This window comes from Ptychodera flava, chromosome 19 (assembly GCF_041260155.1).
Source record: "Ptychodera flava strain L36383 chromosome 19, AS_Pfla_20210202, whole genome shotgun sequence".
In the NCBI taxonomy this organism is placed as follows: Eukaryota; Metazoa; Hemichordata; class Enteropneusta; family Ptychoderidae; genus Ptychodera; species Ptychodera flava.
The window spans coordinates 22,800,946-22,821,165 of NC_091946.1; the positions used below are offsets into that span (position 1 = coordinate 22,800,946).

General features: G+C 37.0%; 1 protein-coding gene across 8 annotated transcripts in view; it reads left to right on the plus strand.

The window, feature by feature from the left end:
• Window positions 1–32: 32 nt before the first annotated feature.
• LOC139118936 (arf-GAP domain and FG repeat-containing protein 1-like) overlaps window positions 33–20,220 on the plus strand; it is a 34,271-nt gene continuing 14,083 nt past the window's right edge. For 7 of the 8 annotated variants that reach the window (XM_070682504.1, XM_070682505.1, XM_070682507.1 and 4 more), the window contains exons 1-4: window positions 37–228; window positions 3,427–3,520; window positions 17,823–18,080; window positions 18,742–19,003. In XM_070682504.1, the coding sequence (XP_070538605.1) occupies window positions 68–228; window positions 3,427–3,520; window positions 17,823–18,080; window positions 18,742–19,003 (775 nt within the window). In that variant the 5' untranslated portion in view covers window positions 37–67. Of the gene's footprint in view, window positions 229–3,426; window positions 3,521–17,822; window positions 18,081–18,741; window positions 19,004–20,220 lie in introns of all 8 variants that reach the window. The other variant, XM_070682509.1, reaches the window with a different exon arrangement.

Sequence of the window (20,220 nt, forward strand, 5' to 3'; positions counted from 1 at the left end):
CGAGGAAGCTTCCGGATGTTATCGAGTATTGTCGAGTTTAACCGAGCGAGGTCTTGCCAAAATCAAAATGGCGTCCAAGAGGAAGCAAGATGAGAAGCATTTGAAGATGTTGAGGGAGATGGTGGCCCAAGAGGCGAATAAGAAATGTTTTGATTGCGGTCAGAGGGGACCCACGTATGTCAACATGACGATAGGATCGTTCGTCTGTACGACCTGCAGTGGAATCCTGTAAGTCCGTCCAAATTGTTCGCCATGTCTAGTCATTGCCGGTGAGCCGAGTGAATGGCAATGGGTGGGAGGGTGGGTCTCACGTGAAACAGTTCGTAACTTCCTCGCGTCAATCAGACCATTGAATGACCATTGAAGGGTTCAGGGACAGGTACATGTGATTCCCATAGAATCTGATGTAAGATTCTAGGCAAAGAAAATATATTATAGACAAACGCCGAACGTCAAAACGTGTCAATTTCATTGGTGCGTCAATAACTGACGTTGGCACTCTTCCGCTATCATCCAACGGCGGCAGACAGGTTAATTGTTAGAAATAATCGTGATTAAAACAGTTTAGTAGTTTGACTCGAAGAACAATTTTTCTCATTCACTGGGTGAAGGAAAAGTGCTACCCTTTGGCTAAAAGTGTGGACTTTATTGTCCTGCAAACCGTAACGTTACATCATAGTTGCATTATATACTCGATACTCTTGCTAAAAGTGCTTTGACTCATGATAAAGAGAGATGAAATGTGTCCGGCGAGCCGACTCTTGTTAATTCATAAATCTGAAGCTTGTTATGTCAGTCATGGTACAACAGACATTTCCAAATCTTTCTGCGCGTATTTTACTGAATAATACACGTTTTGATAAACTATGCAAATAGTTTTATCGAATTAGCCAGCTATCAGAGTATCAGATCACTGATCAGCGTAAGGCCACAAACTCACTCACTTGACTCACACATGCAGTGTGAACCCGCACTCACAGCATAGAAGTAGGGACACAATATCAGCTGCTGGCAAGAAGCCATACAATTAATGAACACACGTGTGACTGTAATTGCTGGTTCAGTGTAACCATCAAAATCATTCCACAACCAAAGGTGTCAGTCAGCGTTGATATACTAACAGCGGGGGAGATCAGCCTTTACTGAAAATGTACCACATACAATTCTGACATTGTCCTCTCAGTTGTGTGATAGTTATTTCTGTCAGAAACAAAGAGAAAATATGATCTTCTGAAACCAGTTACAGCCTGATCGAAAGTTATTGATGGCGTATCCCTCAGATGTCACTCCTTTTTCTGTGTGATCCAACTGCAAGGAGAAATTTGAATGTAGCTTTTTGATAATAATGATGTTCTTTTAAACACAGACAAAGGGCAGTGTGATTGTCAGATCATTATTCCCATCCTAGTACATGTAGCTTCCAGTTTCATTCATTATTGAATTGACAAATAACGCATGATGCATTTGTTCAGTTTTGTTCAAGAAATGGACTGGCGTATGATTGAAAATTTCTTGTGAAATTGCAAAGCTGTGTGCTGTTGATAGAATTTCAACATTTGGGTGCATGCCCATTTGAATACATGTATCAGAAAAATATTCTGTTTCGATTGCAATGGTCATGTTAGTAGCAATTAGTATAAGAAGTTGCAAGATTAACAAAAGGAAGCATAACTTTTAGATATTAGCGTTATTAAATACAGGTCACTGACTTATTTCTATTATGTTTAGCTGTAAGCCTTATGTGCCATTTATTTAATTTCACAAAAATTCTGTGATGCCATTGGTGCTTGCAATATTTAAATAAGTACTGAACACAGAAGATTCAAAGTAGGATCTTTGGTTTTGATAAAGTATTTTATGACATCCTCCAACCAGCGATGTTCAGTGAGAAACTAGACAATATTAACTTATTCGTCATCACTGGCTGGACATAAACCAGGAGAGAATTATTAACAGTGATATGGATAAGATATACTGTGTAGGTGTCCTCAAAACTGTTGCCATGAAACACATGTATGGGGTCTGTCAAATCACAGCTACGGACCATGTCCCATTACCATGAGAAAACACAATGTACTTTTGATCTCTGTATGGACAGGAGTGATTTCAAGGTGTTTTCTTAGTGGGTAACTGTATATGTTGTATGTGCAGATCAAGTGATATTTTTGTACAGACATTTCTCTGTATCACTTCAGCTTTCGTTCACCTTGGTATGTCTGTTTTTTTTGTTTGGCAAAGGCCAAGCCCTCAAGCCTGTCTATTCTAAATTATAGTTATAATTCACATTTTATTTGTAAGATATAATACAAGAGTAACAGTGCTGAACAAGACAGTAGCAATCTCACAAAATTATATTGCGTATCTTCTAAAAGTTATCTACAACATTCGGATTCCTTTTTCATTGTAGCACACAATTGAAATGTCATAAGCTTGAGCTCCTTCTCTTATGAATTGAAGCATAACTGATATACCACAACAAATCCATTCACACAAACACACACCATACACACAGAGAGAAAGAAATGCCTGTTACTTCTAACATCAATAAAATTGTACTCAGTTCCACATTTAATTTCCTCAAGATGGCAGATGCACGGATAATTGCTGTTTTACCATCCCCTATCTTGTAGTCATTAAGTAAGCATGGTGTCACAGCCTTTCTTTACAGCTTATTATTCAGCTATTACATACAAACAAAAGATTACAAGATCACACACAACTTCATCTTCTCTCTGGGATAGACATCAATCTGTTTCAGCATCACATATATAGCTGACCATTACAACATAGACTGTAAAAACAGTAAAACAAACTCTTTGTGAAACTTGTTGATAACCACTAGAGCAGAAAGGCAGACATAATCAAGACTTCTTCACTTTTCACAATTCTCAGATAAAGTCTTGCCGGACAAAAGTGCTCCACATGCATACCATAATATTATGATACAAAAGTCAGATTTACTTTCTTTCTTATTGATTTTTTATTGCTTTTTTATTAGGAATACAGAAGCGTATAATTTTCAGGTAGACCTTTTCTACATTTGTAAATTTACTCCACAAAAGAGAACAACATTTAGCTGAGCAATATGCTTGAAAAAAAAGATTTTTAACAGAAGGAAAAAAGTTACAAAATGGTTACATCATGGAAACTAGATGAATTGAAGGATTTCAAGGAAACTTAAATGGGAGTCATCTAACAAGAAGATGGCTTTTGTTTTGAGTGGTGCTTGGAGGAGCGTGAGGCATGGAAAGATCATCCTCATATATTTTGGATACAAGTTTCAAACCACAATGCTTAAAATTTAATGAGTAAAGTGTAATAACTCGGCAATGAAAACTCTGATGAGAGTCAAATTGCACTTTCTGTATCTTTGAGCACCATCTATGCACCGGTAACTACACTCCTCCTTTCTGCCTCTTCACACAGGCGTGGTTTGAACCCACCTCACAGAGTCAAGTCCATATCTATGGCCAGTTACACACCAGCAGAGATGGAATCACTACAAGAGAAAGGAAATGAGGTAAGAATGGTCTTGCGTCTGCAGAAACTTTGAGAAGGAAATACATGACTGGTCTGTTGTGAAAATTGTCACAAGCGGTATCTGTGTGAGGATATGGCAGCACAAGAGGTCAGAAAGGAAAGACTTGGTCAGTGTTGAAAACGTCAAAATACTGTTGTGTGTCACTATCTTATGGCAACACCAGCATACAGTCTCAGTTTCATTTTTCCCATATAAGATCATGATGGGTCAGGATTTAAGCTTTCAACAATAGCATTTCAAACTGGTTGGTTGAGGGACTGTGAGTTAAGGTAGTATGTGCCTCGAAACTTAAAGACTTATAGTTTTGCTTAAGCTTTCCGCAACGAAACTTTCAACCATTCTCTTTCAAACTCAAGAATGAAGATCAGGGGTCACCATGCAAACTTTGGTACTAAGGAAAGAAATTATCCACCATTCACTTACTTATGAAATTCAAAATGTCCGCCAACCTTGTGTTACAACTCTATGGGAGACAATTAAATTTTTGATTTTCACAAAAATAAGCTGTCAGATACTATAGCTATTACATCTGCTTCAAAATGAGTGTCCAAAATGTGGCAGAACAAAAAAGGTATTTTAACTGTTGAGAGTTTGAATATCTGTCCCCAAGGCGAATTCTACCTTTAAAAATAACCAATACCATCATACGAATACCTGTTAAGTTTCATCCAGTGCTAGTTTTCAGCAATTTCCCAGTTCAGTGATTCAGACACAATCTCTCTGTCTTGTCTGAGTCCACAAGGTGATGATATAAGTTAAAGTGGGCATATTAAAAGGTCACAAAACATTTGATGATGAGCTGCACTGTCTATTAGTGAAAGCCTCAAAAAGGCAGTTCATGTAAACAATGATAATAGTACCTTACCTGAAGCTGACTGACTGTATTGCTTGTGTCATGATGCATTAACATGCACATGCTACAAACTGAAGCAATTACATTGCAATTGCAATGTCATTGAAATACAGGACAACTTCGGTAATGTGCAATAGCTAGGATTGTTAAATCCGATTGGTTGATTGTCGTAATTTACTGCAACTTAAGGAGTCTGAAATAGGAATATTCTCCACCTGATTGGCCCTTTTGAAATAGTTAAAGAACAATGAATTTCAGTAAACCAATAGACAAAATGCTTCCGATATGCTGCATGTAGCCCAATTACTGTGCAATGACAACTTTAGACCTTGAACCCTGATTTCTCTCTTGTCTGTCATTTTGTCCATGGTCCAGGGGCAGCCAAGAAAGCTGTTTGCAGAAAAAAGTGTGAGCAAACAGTTTTTTTTGCACTTGCCGGTGGGCAGGCAATTTTTATGGGCAAATTTTCAATTCTATTGCTCTCAGCTGACAAGTTTATAAAAACAGCAGGCAACAGGGAAGGGATCGAGATTCATTCATTTGGGTGTTGGACTGTTTGCTAAGGGGACGGCAAAATAATGCTGAAGTCAGGGGGCAGTGGGGAGGATTTATACATGTAATGAGGAGAGGGACAGCAGGAAGGTTTCCTTGTGATCGTCAAGTCCTAGTTAAACTGCAATTGCAAACACATGCAATTGCAAACACATGTCATGTTCCCCTCTAAGTTTAAATTGTGTGCAAAATAATTTAGAATTGTACCCTTTGAGTGCCAAAGTCAAATATGTTGCCATGCAAAATATACCCCAGTCAATTTTTTTCAGATTTTTGCCAAAATTTTGATAAAAAACTGTAGCCGATGAAGTGTGATGTCCATTTGGTCCAAAATTATCAAAGGAATTGCAGAAAAATTCATAAAAATGGGTAAAATATTGCACTAAAATTTTGGTGGGAAGAATACAGCACTCAAAGGGGTAAGTGTAAAAACTCCACCAAGTAAAATTTCATAAAAGTGACAGCCCCTGATTGTCTCTACTCTATTACCCTTATGCTTGTACCCACTCTTTCAGACGTTAAGGTCCAACCGGTAACTCTCGGTAGGCCCTACCGAGAAAAATCGATAAAAATGGGCGGAGCAAAACATAACTAATATGGTTCCTTTGTGAACAAAAAGTAGCAAATTAAACAGCTGGTTGAACACCTCCAAAATAGAACGTGCACGCCACATAATGTAAACATTGACTGCACGGTGACTTTACGTATACTATTTTCACCCAATTTTACGGTTTACTTTCCATACGATACATCCACTCATTTCCCCCATAGGTTTGTCTTGAACATAGACTTTTTCGAAGTCTTACTGGAGCAGAGGTTCGGTGCGGCGTCGCCTCGGATTTGTACAAACCGTGATGACGTTGCCAGGCGATCGATCGACACTCCTTTGTTCTCATGCGTCATGGTATACGTTTCTCGTCCGAAAACGAAGCGTTTGTCATTGTATCCTGCGCGTTTTTGAATGATTCAACATAATGCATATCATGACAGTGGCAATAGCTATCCGCATCTTTGTATACGGGTAAACGATGCAGAAATCCAACGAGTAGTTTTTCTGCCACGGGATCTATTATCGGAGTTTACATCACTCTTGCAGGGAGTCTTGATTGCAGAGTCATATTTGCCTTGATAATGAAGCACCGTTTTGTCCAAACGCCGTCCTAGAAATGCCGCATTTCAGGAAAGAACGGGAAAAAATCAAAACAGTTCTAAAAGAACAGCAATTCGCCTACTAGATGTCCAAATTTACCCAGTGTGGTTATTTCAATGGACGACGTTGGACATTTACCACAATGCTCAACGGCTGAGTCGTCTACCAATTGAAATTTTGTAGAGCTTTTGTCTTACAAACAATCCTTTCCTTATTCGACCTTAGTTTAGCGAGGCAGGGCTGTGTCTCCATTATAAAACGTAGTTTTCCACAGTTCTTGGATGGTAGTTGTAGTTTCCTTTTCAAAATTTCGTTGTCTCATGAACTCGGCGCTGTCGCGGATGGGAGGGTACCGACGACTATTCCCCCGGCTTCGATTACACGTTTTATGGTGACCGAAATGAAATGTGGTGTCGATTTGTTGTCTTATGATTATTTCAAAAAGCTTCTGAAATATACTTAATTTAGAAATCAAACCTGTGAATATTTAATCACCTAAAATAAAATGAGAATAAGTGATCGCATGATCTCTCGGAGTATTCATTTCAATGTCCATCCCTCCTTATAAAATGGTGAGTTCTAGTATTTCGCTACTTTGAACGATCCCGCCAAAATCGAGTGCACTTGCACTTCTACACTCTCCACGCAGTCGCGATACTAGTTCATTACAAACGCGTGGTAGTCAGAGTCAGACTGCTAATCACACTATGTCAACCAGACTGGCTTTATGAAGATAGCGGTCACTGATGAGCACTAGAGGTAGCCTCGGGAATTTTCTTTGCCAGGAATGAATTGGAGCTAGCTGTGATGGGGATCGAGCGCGGACATTTGAGTGCAACTTATGGGACTGATTGGTACGGTGACCTCAGCTGCCGCCGGCGACGTTTGTCAACTCGACGTCTGATCAGCATAAGTGACCCAGCAGTGACGACCGAATATGCCGAAGGCGATAGCAGGCGTCAAAAAAAATCCCGGTTTTGTCAGCATATGGATTCTGGAGGCTACTTGTTTTGTGTTACATAGGCATGCACGGCTTTAGATCGGGAAAGAAAATGTATATCACTTTTGGAAACAGCTAAGCGTAAGCGATAGTTACGCATATCGCATTGCGATGATTGCGCTCACAACAGTACGTTGACTCGAGGGTTAAACTTGAAATTTGAAAAGAAGACAGAAGATATACAGACAGTGTAGACAAAGTGAGAGATCATGCCAGAATTTGTGCTGGTACTTGTCCGGTCTCAACCCGAACATACCAGACGTCCTTTATGTCGGGCATAAATGACAGTATAGGCCTTCTATTCCTGTCTGTAAAATGTACGGCTGGTAGGCCAACATAAATGAAAACGGTCCTTTTCAGGACCAACAAATTTTCCAAAAAGAGAACTACCTACTCAAATGTGTTTGCATGTATTTATTATACACAGTGTGTGTGCGTTTGTATCTTTCGGTACGCTCCGAGTATTTGGTGTTTTTTCCCGCTTTGAACAATCAACGCTACGTACGTAAAAAGTAAACAACGTATCGCTCATGACTCATTTGCAATTTGCATATCATGTCAATCATGCAGATTCAAATTGAACATCGAACGTTATACCGGCGATATTACCGGCAAATATTTTATCCTTTTCCTGGTTCCAGACGTCATTTTAAATTTAATTTCGTCAGAAACCAAGTATATTGTGCTTCAAATACTTATACACATATCCCTCAATTTCCAAGAAAAAAATTAATCGGTAGATTTCTAAATTAACGGTTTTTATTGACGACGTCCGGAGCGTACCGAGTACGTTTGAATATCCCACCATTATGACCACTCTCGTAGGTTCTCGCGCTTTTATACGGGAGTTGGGGCTTTAAGGTCCAACTGTTAAATGAAAAGGAACAGTCAAAATACAGTAGTATCTGTGAAAAGATGGTGAACACACAGTCTCTCTTCCCTTTGTCCAAATTAACCTCTAACCCCTAATTTTCTGTTGTGACCGTACAATTGGATGTGTTCTCACGTGACACCAAAGAAAAGAAGAAGAAAAAGTTAGAATTTTAATATTTTGCAGCAGAATTCTTTTGCTAAAAGCAGTCCTCAAACGCTTCTGTCACTGATTGTTTTTCCTGCTATACAACCAAAAATGTTGGCACTCTGGTAATGACACGTGCAAGGAATTACTAGTATTAACCCTTTGAGTGCCAAAGTCAATTTTTGTTGCCTCTACAAAATATACCACAGTCAAATTTTTTCAGATTTTTGCCAAATTTTAAAGAAAAAACTGTAGTTATTGAAATGTTATATCTGTTTGCTCCAAAATTTTCAAAACAAATACAGAAAAATTCATAAAAATTGGTAAAATGTTGCACTAAAATTTCGGTAAGGAAAAATTACAGCACTCAAGGGGTTGAGTGTGCTTTCATTTCCAATATAATATGAGACACACAGTTACTGGGGCATCCATGCTGCACTCTTACCGATGTAAATATTTAACTGTCCTTAAATTGATTTACTCACATGTTGAGGTATGCTATATTAAATAGAGTGGTACAAATTGACTTTATCATAATTTTTAGGACCCCGCTTACCAAATTAACTACTCAGCTCATCCACCACCAAATTTTTGCCATTTCAGTGACAGTCCAGTGCATTAAGGAACAAAAACTGACACAAGGTGATTATGGTCAGTTATGGTATTTGATAAGTTGTGCAAAATCAGCTTCCAAGTTGTTTTTTGAAACCAATTATTTGATAATTATTTGGCTTAAGCCACTGCAGAAGCCCCTGACAGAAGACGAAACCCAGAAATTCACCTTGAAAAACAAGCCTCAGGTGCTCGTTCTCTGTTCATGGTGACTAGACATGACAAATAAATTACATATACATGAACCAATTTATCACCGTGATGTTGTAATATTAATCTTTTTGTGGAGAATAGTCGAGTTGATGACATTTGCCTGTTTAAATTCAAAAGTGAATTTTATACTCAATCGCATCTTCTATCTGATAAAGCTGAAAAAGACGTATGTGAAAATTTTATGATGATAAGCCTTCTCAAATGGATTCAGACTACAGCGCTGTGAAAAATGCCATATCTTGAGGGACTTTCACCATTTAATGACAGTGTCATCCTTCACGGTGTAAAACCACCATCAAACTGACATTCTATAATCCGTAACTGAACGAGTTTTGTGAATTGCATCACATAACGTTTGGATTGACTTGCTACGCATTATGGACCGCTTGAGTTAACTTTTCAACTCGCAAAGAGACTTAGAAAGCCATAAAGTTCCACCGTTTCTATACCCTGTTCTAATTTTTCTCTCACTTGCGTCAGTGAGCTGTAACTTGCGATTTGACATTAAGCACGCTTGTGATGCTATTCCGTACAGGTAGTTCATTGCTACGAGATCTTATTCAACAATGCCTGTCTCAGATCTGCCGGCAGATTTCGGCCCAGTTGAAATTTTCAAGTTTATACAACCTTCAGGGCATCATTAGTGGGACGCATTCATAAATGCGAAACTTGCTTGTCAAAGATACATGCACCGGTGCCATGACAACTAAATTCAATACCATGGCAACCAAATCCAAAAGATCAGTTGTATCAATTTTCTCGGTCAAATCTGTGAATTGTTCAATGTATAATTCAATTACTTAGTACGTCTTACAGCTCATGGCATTTTTCTTCGTAGCAGTATAGCCTGCACCAGACAAGATTCCTAGGATCTAGGCATTCTTTTATATAACAATTCAATATTCCTTATTGTCAGCCACACACTATGTCGTAATCTGAAATATTACCCCTTTGTGTCAAATATCTCATATGTTAGATCCGGTGGCGTGTGAACCTGTCCCAGAAAGCGCTCTGATTTTTACTTCAGAATTCAATAATTGATGAGATGCACTGTGGTAATTTATTCTGTTCAGGTATTTCTTCATCGTATAGGATAAAGCCCGAGTACGAGGGCTCTTCTGGTATATAAAGTCCAACCAACGATAAAATGTCGAGGCCGCAGGCCGAGACATTTTATCGTAGGGTTGGATTTTATATACCAGAAGAGCCCGAGTACGAGGGTTTTATCCGACTTAAAAACTATCGCCCCTAACTGATATATTTTCGTTTTCAATGTGTTTACGTCAACCGTCCCCTTTGTCAATGTAACATGTTTAGGATATGAATTAAAACTTGTATTTGTGAAATAGCCTTCCAATGTAATGGAACATCCTATAAATGCCCTAGGCCACATTATATAAATGCCCTAGGGCACAGCAGATTTTGTGTTGCAGCTGGTTTCCGCTGTGTTACCAAATTTGAATATTAAAACGTACCAGATGTCTACAGAATATGACATGTTCACTTTTGATTGGACAGTACTTTACTACGGCGCTGTCATTCGTTTCTGGAATTTGGTGACCAAGGCTTTATGAGTAGATAAAACACCTGAATTGAGCACTCTGATTGGTCAATCAACAGTAGATAGTTTTAAATTTAGGTTTGAACATTCTTTAATCCCTGTAAAAATGTCACAACCTGCATCTGTACCAGAAATCTCTTCAGATTTTGTTGCTACGCTGGAAAAGAAATTCTGGGCCAATGTACAGTGTCTCAGATTCGGAAGCTTTCAGCCAATTGGTTGGCGGAAACTAATTGTTCTTATTGAATTATTTCCGAACAGCCAGGTTGGCACAACTAGGTAGAGAATAGCCCTAGTTTCAGACTCCTCAAGTTGCCGCAAGTAATGACAATCTACCAATCAGGTATAACCGTCCAAGCTGCTGCACATCGGCAGGAAATACTGAGTTTCCTCAGGGTGTCTGTAGGTCACATGACCAGCCACTTTTTTTACTTCATTATGTGCATATCTAATTCAGGGTTTGTCAATAGAGCTGGAGGTCTGATTTTTTGTATACAAGCATATGTATCGGAGGAAATTTTTTTGACAATTTAGAAAGAAAGTTCTCAGCTGAAACATGGTACTTGACCATTAATCAAACAGGAATAATACTGTCATTAAGTTGCCAGTTTTCAAAGTTAGATAATTATAGACATTTTAGGATATTCAGTGATATTCTGAAAAAAAACAGTCCAGCCATTTGTGAACCCAGAATGTAATCATCCTGTATTGAATTCAGAACAGTATCATTAGCTTTAATTATTACTTCCTTTTGTGTATCAAATTGTAAAGAATTCTCTTTTATGTCAAAATTGACATATTCATAGTGAATCTAAAAGTTAATGTGTAACAGAGACTCTTGTTTGCCGTCTCCGGGAGACAACATGTCCTTGCCAGAAACATCTTGAGGCAATATTCCTTTGTATTTGTACAGCAAGGTTTTAGTAAGCATATATCAGGCACATATGATAAATTTTGTCTGAAAATGTGTCATCACAGATAAGTTATTATTCGCCTTTATCTAATGATAACATGCAACTGAACAGACAAAACTTGCATCCCAGTCTCCATGGAAAGAAAGGACCTAAATCAGGAAACAGAATTAAAGGATATCTATTGGATTAGCGTTGTTGTTTTTTTGTCCCCCTCAATGCAAACAGCACAAACGTTTGAGTCATCTTGGCTTACTTCTTCAGCAATCTCAAATGTCCCCTGCAATGTCGAACTCAAAGTGTTCCTGAGAATCAATGAGAGTAAACAACCATGCTCTCAACTTTCATTGTTCTGATACTCAACTACAACCCTTTACCCATAATGGTTCAGCCAAATTATACAGCTATCTATAGTGAAGTAGGACCACTATATTTGGAAATTGGGGGGTAGGGTGTCAGGGGAGCGTTACTGGGCAATGTGTTATAGTCATTCTCATGAGCCATGTGTTGTATTTCTGCTGTACAATGCAATGTGAATCAAGCCGTTTTGTTAACTCATCCAGCTGTTACTGTTAAAAGGTCAATGGTTAAAAACGATGTTTGTGGTATATAAAGCACTCCAAAACTCTGTTACCATAATGAAATTAAAGTTTTCTAGCAAAGCTGTCAGTCTGAAAGAAATATTTGCAAAGTTTGACAAATTTTCACAACATCTTACATTCACCAGATCAGCATTTTTGTGATTCTAGGAAAAAAAAATACACTGAATGTATTGTATGAATTTCCTTTACCCTTTGCCCCCACTTTCCTGTATTTAGGTCAGATGGTTTTGTGTGTAACAATAGGGTTCAATCAAGTTACATAATTTAGGGGTGTCAGGGTCCTTTAACAATATTGGCCATAGTATAATTGTTTTTATATATATTGGAATTTATGTGCGTACACCAAAACTAGGAGACGTTAGATATATGCAGCAATGCGTGCATGAACAAAACCATGTTTATTCAATATATCCGCATACACGCTTTGTTCTGTGCTAACCTTTCGGGTGCAGTTTAGTAACTCAGTCTGTCATGAAACTCCCAAAATACAGAGACACTGCGAATAGTAAAAGTCCAAATGAGTCATTTCTCAGGATTGATTGCCGTCTTGACATATTACATCATGGCTTGTACTACAATATACATATCTTGGCACCTGGTGCAGATTTTCCTTGTTCAAATATGATATCCCTCGTCAGATTTGGCGGACACGCATTGGCAGGCACTGAGTGTACAATCACTCCAAATCCACACACTGACCAGCATACACCTGAACAATGAGTCATATCTAAGAGATACGATCTTTTTGATACATTTCATTACAACTGTTGAAGGGGTCACACGACAATGGTGCTACGGCCATTTTTAGAAGCACTACTATGATTTATTAAATACGTGCCCCAAAGAATATATTAAGTATGTCCTCTGAAGAACTTATTAAATACATGCTCTAACGAAAGACTGTAACAATTGAAACAACAATAATACTTGATGTTTTGAATTTCATGAGAAGCGTTCAACACAAATATCAATTGTCCCCGACAGAAGTTTCAAGAGACATTTCTTTGTCTGGCATGCGTTACTGTTCAGAAAAAAATTGTCAAAATTGTGTTCAATTTTCAGTGAATTTGAGATCAAACTATTTCAGCAAACTCTCTTCAGTTTTATTAGTCTTTTCCACTGACCATTAATAGCCTGAATTTGAATTTGTCAATCTTCTGGAGATGCGATGAATAGATAATGTGAGAGACATTAATTTTGTGAGAGGCATTTGGTGAAAGGTCAGAATTGACAATTGCCTTTCGATTTTCATACAACCTAGAATGATAACAATCACATTCCCTCGTACAGAGACAAAGTCACCATATTTTATGATATTTCTTTCATCACATATGTTTTACATGTATTGTAATATTTTTCTACCAATTGAAACATACCGAGGTATGTGTACCTCGAAACTCCCAATATGGTGTTATGCTGGTAGATATTATCACTGGATAAACAGCGTTTCACTGTAGCATTAATGTCTGATCATACAGCTCAGTTGCAGGTTGCGTCAGATAAAATGCTTGGCAATTATCAGAAAATATTTACTTTGTCTAGTGCAGCTTCCTTTGAATGCGCAGACTACATCCTTGTATTACAGTACATTTACCAATGATTTGACGATGAGATACAGCTGGATATTGATACACTACCTAATTAGGTTTGTCAGTTTGCTCGCGAATTTACCCTTTTAGTGGTCAACTTTTACAACTTTGCGCCAACATCAGACAGACTAAAACAGCAGGTAACGCAGCAAGATGTCTATAAACTAATTTACTATGTAGTATGTTTATATCTTACAGCAGCTATCAGTTTCAATGGTGACACACAAAGAGACTGGTTGCCAAGTTTTACAAGCAGTTCAAAGTAAAGTTTGTTCATTTTACACATGATCACTCTATTATTTTTGAAGTCATGAACTTTATTGATATTCAACTACAAAGAACACTGTCCTCTGAGTCTAAATTTGCAGTAATGTCGTTCTTTTACCACCTCTCCGTGAATTTGAACTGCTTGTAAAACTTGGCAACCAGTCTGTGTGTGTGTCACCATTGAAACTGATAGCTGCTGTAAATTAGTTTACAGACATCTTGCTGCGTCACCTGCTGTTTTAGTCTGTCTGATGTTGGCGCAGAGTTGTAAAAGTTGACCACTAAAAGGGTAAATTCGCGAGCAAACTGACAACCTAATTAGGTAGTGTATCAATATCCAGCTGTATCTCATCGTCAAAATCATTGGTAAATGTACTGTAATTTTGTCTATCTGTTGTTAAGAACATTCTATTAATCCTTTGAGTGCTGTAATTTTTCCCACTACCAAAATTAAAGTGCAACATTTTATTAATTTTTATGAATATTTCTGTAATTTTTTTGATAATTTTTGACCAAATAGATATCACAGTTCATTGGCTACAATTTTTTATCAAAATTTTGACAAAAATCTCAGTAAAAATGACTGGGGTATATTTTACATTGTTACAAAGGTGATAAAAGTTGACTTTGGCACTCAAAGGGTTAATTTTCCAGTTATGTTTTAAGGAAGTAAACAGCCACATTTTTTGTGAACTGATAAATTTTTTAAAGTAAACAGCGACTAATTCATGGTTGAACTGCACAAGCTTTAATAAATATTTGTTGTCGGAGCGTGCTGAAAGATAACCTGTATATGTGATGATTTCAAGATTAAAGCAATACATGTATTTTAAATATCATGAATATAATAGCTATATTGCAGTGTGTCTGGGAGAATGAATTATTTCTCCATTTGATAAATGTGTACTATTTTAATATATTATGAATCACCTTGTAAGACTGAAATAACAATGTTGAGCTGTTTCCAAATATTAATACTTCCAATCACCATAAAAGATAGACCATACTGACAGTGACGCCAGCTATCATTAATCACGTCTCACCAAGTGATCATTGTATGGATACCAGCATGTCTGTCTGTCTGTCTGTCTATGTGTCTGTGTGTGTGTCTGTGGAGGGGTATCCCTGTTTTTGTGTAGGACATTTCATTGGAATGAAATTGTAAATTAATAAGCATTAAAGCAATCACGTACATACCAACTGTAACATGGAACAAGAAGAAGCATGGTTTTGAACATGTATGCAAATAACCATTGTCTACCACTTCCAAAAGGAAATTCAAACAATAGATAAACTTCCATTTTTTTAATATCTTTTTTGCAAGGCTTGGTATGATAGAACTTTGGTTGCTCTAAAGGTCACCATTAGGTCAATCTTTAGGCTTGGTGTTACCCCAGTTCTTTTACAGAAAGGAATACACTAGTAAACATCAATTTTTTCCAAAAACAAAATTTTGCAATAGTTTTGAGGATATCTATGGGTAAGATATGACAAACTTACATACGCTAGAATATCATTGATGAAAAACTTAAGTTAAATTAAGTGCTTCACATGTGATGAGCTCCTCCAGTGTTGAGTGAAAAATTGTGCTATATTCTCTTCTTACACTTGTGTTGTCCCATAAATTACTCTGGCTAAAGTTAATGAACGATGATCCAATTTTGTCACACCATTTGCAACTGAATTTTTCAGAGAAAAAGAGTCTGCAATTTATATCAGCTACCCTGATGGCTCGTTACAATTAGTGATAATGAGCTCGTTATTTATATCATTGAGACAGATTGTGAATAGTTTAGCATCAATAAGTGGTGATGAGTCAGCATCTTAGGCGGTAAATGAACCATGAAAATTCAAACGCAATGTCCTCACTATAAAATTTGTAGCAGATTAGTGTCACTTCAAACTGTAACAGTTTGAATTACTGTATTTTGAGACAAATTTCTTAAGTAAATATCACTCTTAATGCCAGAAGGAAAAAAATACTGTTCCTCAGATTTTTTTGGGCAAAGCTGTAGAGAGAGCGAGTAAAATTTGTTTGAATTTTTTTAACAAACCAGTAAAATCTCGCACTAGTTACATTATTACTGATGACTTGGAGTCTAGATTTTATACTGTCCACAAAAATAGAGACATTACATATACAGGCAGTGTTGAGTTGACAGAACAAATTCTGAGAATTTCCACATACTCTCAGAAGAAAACCGAAAAACTGTAAAAATGTGCACAACAAACATACATAACCCAAAGTTTCAATGTGGAAGATTATTATATTTGCCTCAATTTCAAAAAAGACATTTCTAAATGGGCTAAATTTGAAACACCGATTCAGAGGAACAATTTAATTATTCTTCCTGGCCTCACCGTGTAACATACAATTCATGTATTGTGAACTCACTTTACACCCAGTAGTGTACTTCATGAGTTGTTTCAGGCCTGCAGTCTGGTAATTCCTACAAATCATCTTCCAAATCACACTTTGCGCTGCTTGCTGGCTACTAAAGTACTTTTTTTCCACAAATAATACCACTTATGAACACATTTTGTCTTCAGTAAAAAATTACAAATATGGTAACTCCAGGGTATGTGCCTGTCCTGTTCAACTTTTAGCTTCTTGGTTCATTGGTATAGAAAAATTGTGTCAAGACTTTGACGCTATTTGAAAGATTGAATGAGAGAATTGATCAAGCATTCAGTGCAGTTTATCTTTGCAAATTTAAAATTTTTTAGCAAAATTTTAAGGAGACAGACTTGCAGTTATCATTTTTCTGCATCAGTTATGGTAACAGCAGGCGACAAGTTCATTATTACAATTAATTAAATTACTGGCAATTAAATTTTATCCTGTTATTGTGCCAAGTGAAATGTATGAGAAATGAAATGGTAGCTGTTAAATGTCTGTGCGAGCTAAAATAACAAAATTTTATAGGACGTACTAAAATGATGTAACTGTTACAAGATAGAGATACTGTAAATTTGGATACTGATCAGAGAAGCATTTACAAACAAAGGGTTAGAAATGTGTCAAATTCTAATGGCTAAGCATATATTTTTCAGCAAAACAAAACGCAACATTCCTCAATGGAAACAAAAAAGAGCAAAATACATGTACATGTAAAAAAAAAAATATATATATATATATATATATATATATATATATATATATATATATATATATATATATATATATATATATATATATATATATATATATATATATATATATATATATATATATATATATATATATATATATATATATATATATATATATATATATATATATATATATATATATATATACACAAAATAATATCACATAGTACTATATATATATATATATATATATATATATATATATATATATATATATATATATATATATATATATATATATATATATATATATATATATATATATATATATATATATATATATATATATATATATATATATATATATATATATATATATATATATATATATATTAACCCTTTTCCTGCCAGACAGTAATAACTGTATCACTTCACCATCAGCCAAGTCAGTAAAAAGCGGTATTGAGCCAAAACATGATGTATTTTCACCCACTTGGCTTGGTATGTTATAGCATCTTTTGTCAAAAATAAATCAACTTTACAGTGTTATGTTTTCAACAGCCTTCAAATGTACAGTATTATGTTAAAATACGTCATATGGAATATGTTGTGTTTCATTAATTTTAACCATCTTGACCTGGTGGTGAAATATGGACTTGGCAGGTAAAGGGATATACACCGGTATATATACGTGTGTGTGTGTGTGTGTTTAGGCCTAAAAGGGTTAATGGTTTTCTGAAAGTCAATTGCAGTTGTCAACATGCTGTTTGATGGTATTATGAATTGAAAATTTTCATTTAAGTTGGTTCACTTGGACATGAAGGGTTTGTGAAGTCACAATACTCGTTTGTCATTCACAGTTTTGTCGGCTAGTATGGCTGGGTCTCTGGGACGCCCGTTCATCCGCAGAACCAGAATCAAAAGACGAACAGAAAGTCAAAGACTTCATGGCGCAGAAATACGAGAGGAAACGGTGGTACGTGCCGCCGGAGCAGGCCGCGGCGCTCGCAGCACAGCAGAAACAGAAGAACATAGCCAGCGAAGTTCCCGAAGCGAAACCCCTTAAACAGCTGTTAGGTAAAGACACACCAACGTTACAAGTACAAAACCATTCACAGGTAAATATGATGTTGAATCAAGAAGAGAAACTATTTGATTGTTCAGGTCAAGTTTAAGTCTGTATCACCTTTTCCACGATGATAACTATTTGATTGTTCAGGTCAAGTTTAAGTCTGTATCACCTTTTCCACGATGATAATGTTTTCTTGCAAGTTGCTGAGAATTTGCAAATTAAATAACAAAAATGTCTGATGCATTTGAAGACTCATCTGCGTGGTTGACATTACAGTCTCACAAACGATCCCGTGGAACGCCCATCTGTAATTTCTTGCATAAAAATCAGCTCCCTTGTATAAAATAAGACCTGTCCAAACACCATTTGGACCGCAAAAGTTCAGTTCAGAAAAGTGTTGAGTTTGTATAAGTATGTTTACCATTATGTCCATCAGCATAGGACTGACATAACTATTGGTATAGACAGTTTTCTGGTTTAGGCAACTTTTACTATAGAAGTGTGATAATTGTAACACCTGGAACAGCGTCCATTCACTGAAAGGTTCTGTGAAGGGTCCCTAACCTTACAGCTATTGATTACAGACTCCTCAAGTGAATGATAATTCATTGGATTTGCAGCAAGTGTCCTATAAACATTTGCCGTCGCATTCTGGCTTGGAATTCATGTCTCTGTTATGCGATAACATTTTTGGTCTCTTCCTACAGTCTCCCTCACACATTATACGGGCTCCAGTCAAGGTGTCACAGCCTCCGAGTCAACCACAACAACTGCCGGCACAGCCACAGCCAAGTAAGCCCTCGGTGGACTTACTGGGAGAGCTTGGTGGGGATCCCTTTGGATCAGCAGCGTTCGGATCACAGCCACAACCAGCTCAGTCAGGCGGCTTTGACGCGTTTGGAGGCCAGCCACAACCACCCCAGCAACAGAGTAATTTTGATCCATTTGGGTCAGGACAACAGTCTCAAGGTACGTTGGTCATCATCTTTCCTAATATTTCTGAGCCAAGAAACATTTCACTCTCTGCTGCATCTCTCAGTGTTTGCCTTCTAGATGAGCGTGTGCAACAGAGACCAAGTTTTGATGGACAACAAAACTGCGCCAGACACCAAATACTGTGTGAAAGTTCAAACGTGGGATGATGCTTTGTTACATCACAATTCCATGCAAAATTTTCTCAATGTTAGATGTATTCTGTGGTGTTGTATATATCGTCACGTAAACAAATAGTATTTCACAAGAGGCAAGAATGAGAGAAATAAAACAAAAATTCTCTAAAATGTTAGTCATCCTTTACTGTATTCGTACTCAGGTAGAGCTAGTTTTAAGTCCATATATTGTGATTATGTAATGCTGACTGCACAAGGGTTTGTCTAGGCCATTAATATCAATTCATGGACAGGGAAATTTGATGATAAAATTTATCTGCACCAAAGGTTGGTTAGGATATTGTTGTATTCAGCGTGATCTCCAACTTAGCAAGATATGCCACAAACACACAAGTATTCTCTTAATATGATTCTGTCTTGGTGTTTAGCTTAAAGCCCATAAGCTTGATAAGATGGTTTGACATCAAACACAACTGACATCAAATTGCTTGCCTGTAGTGTGACCACAAAATGTTTTTCAAACACAGTCGACAAACATACAACGTAGATTCTACAACTAAATAACTTTTGACTTTCTAGTCAAATATGGCCACCGTGAGTGAGTGCGCAAAATTTGTGAATAATCAATGGAATCCACCACCAAGAATTGAAATAGTGACATTTTCAAACACAGAAGGATCTGAAACTTTGAAAAAAAAATTGTGTACATCAGTGACAATGGTTTACCAGATATCACAGTTACTGTAACAAGACACTATATTGTCCTAAAATTATACCCAACCTTTTTTTAGTCCCCACGGACACCGTCCGGGGGGGACTTATAGGTTTGGTCATGTCCGTGCGTGGTGTGCGTCCGTTCCGTCCGTCCGTCCGTTCACGCAGATATCTCAGAGATGCAAGGAGCGATTTCATTCAAACTTGGTACAAGGATTACTTCATATGTCATACAGATGCACGGCGATTTGTTTTGTGATACAATCCAATATGGCCGCCAGGTGGCCATTACGATTTTTTCATGTACAGAGCCATAACTCAGACACATTTCAACCGATTTTATTCAAAGTTGGTACAAGGACA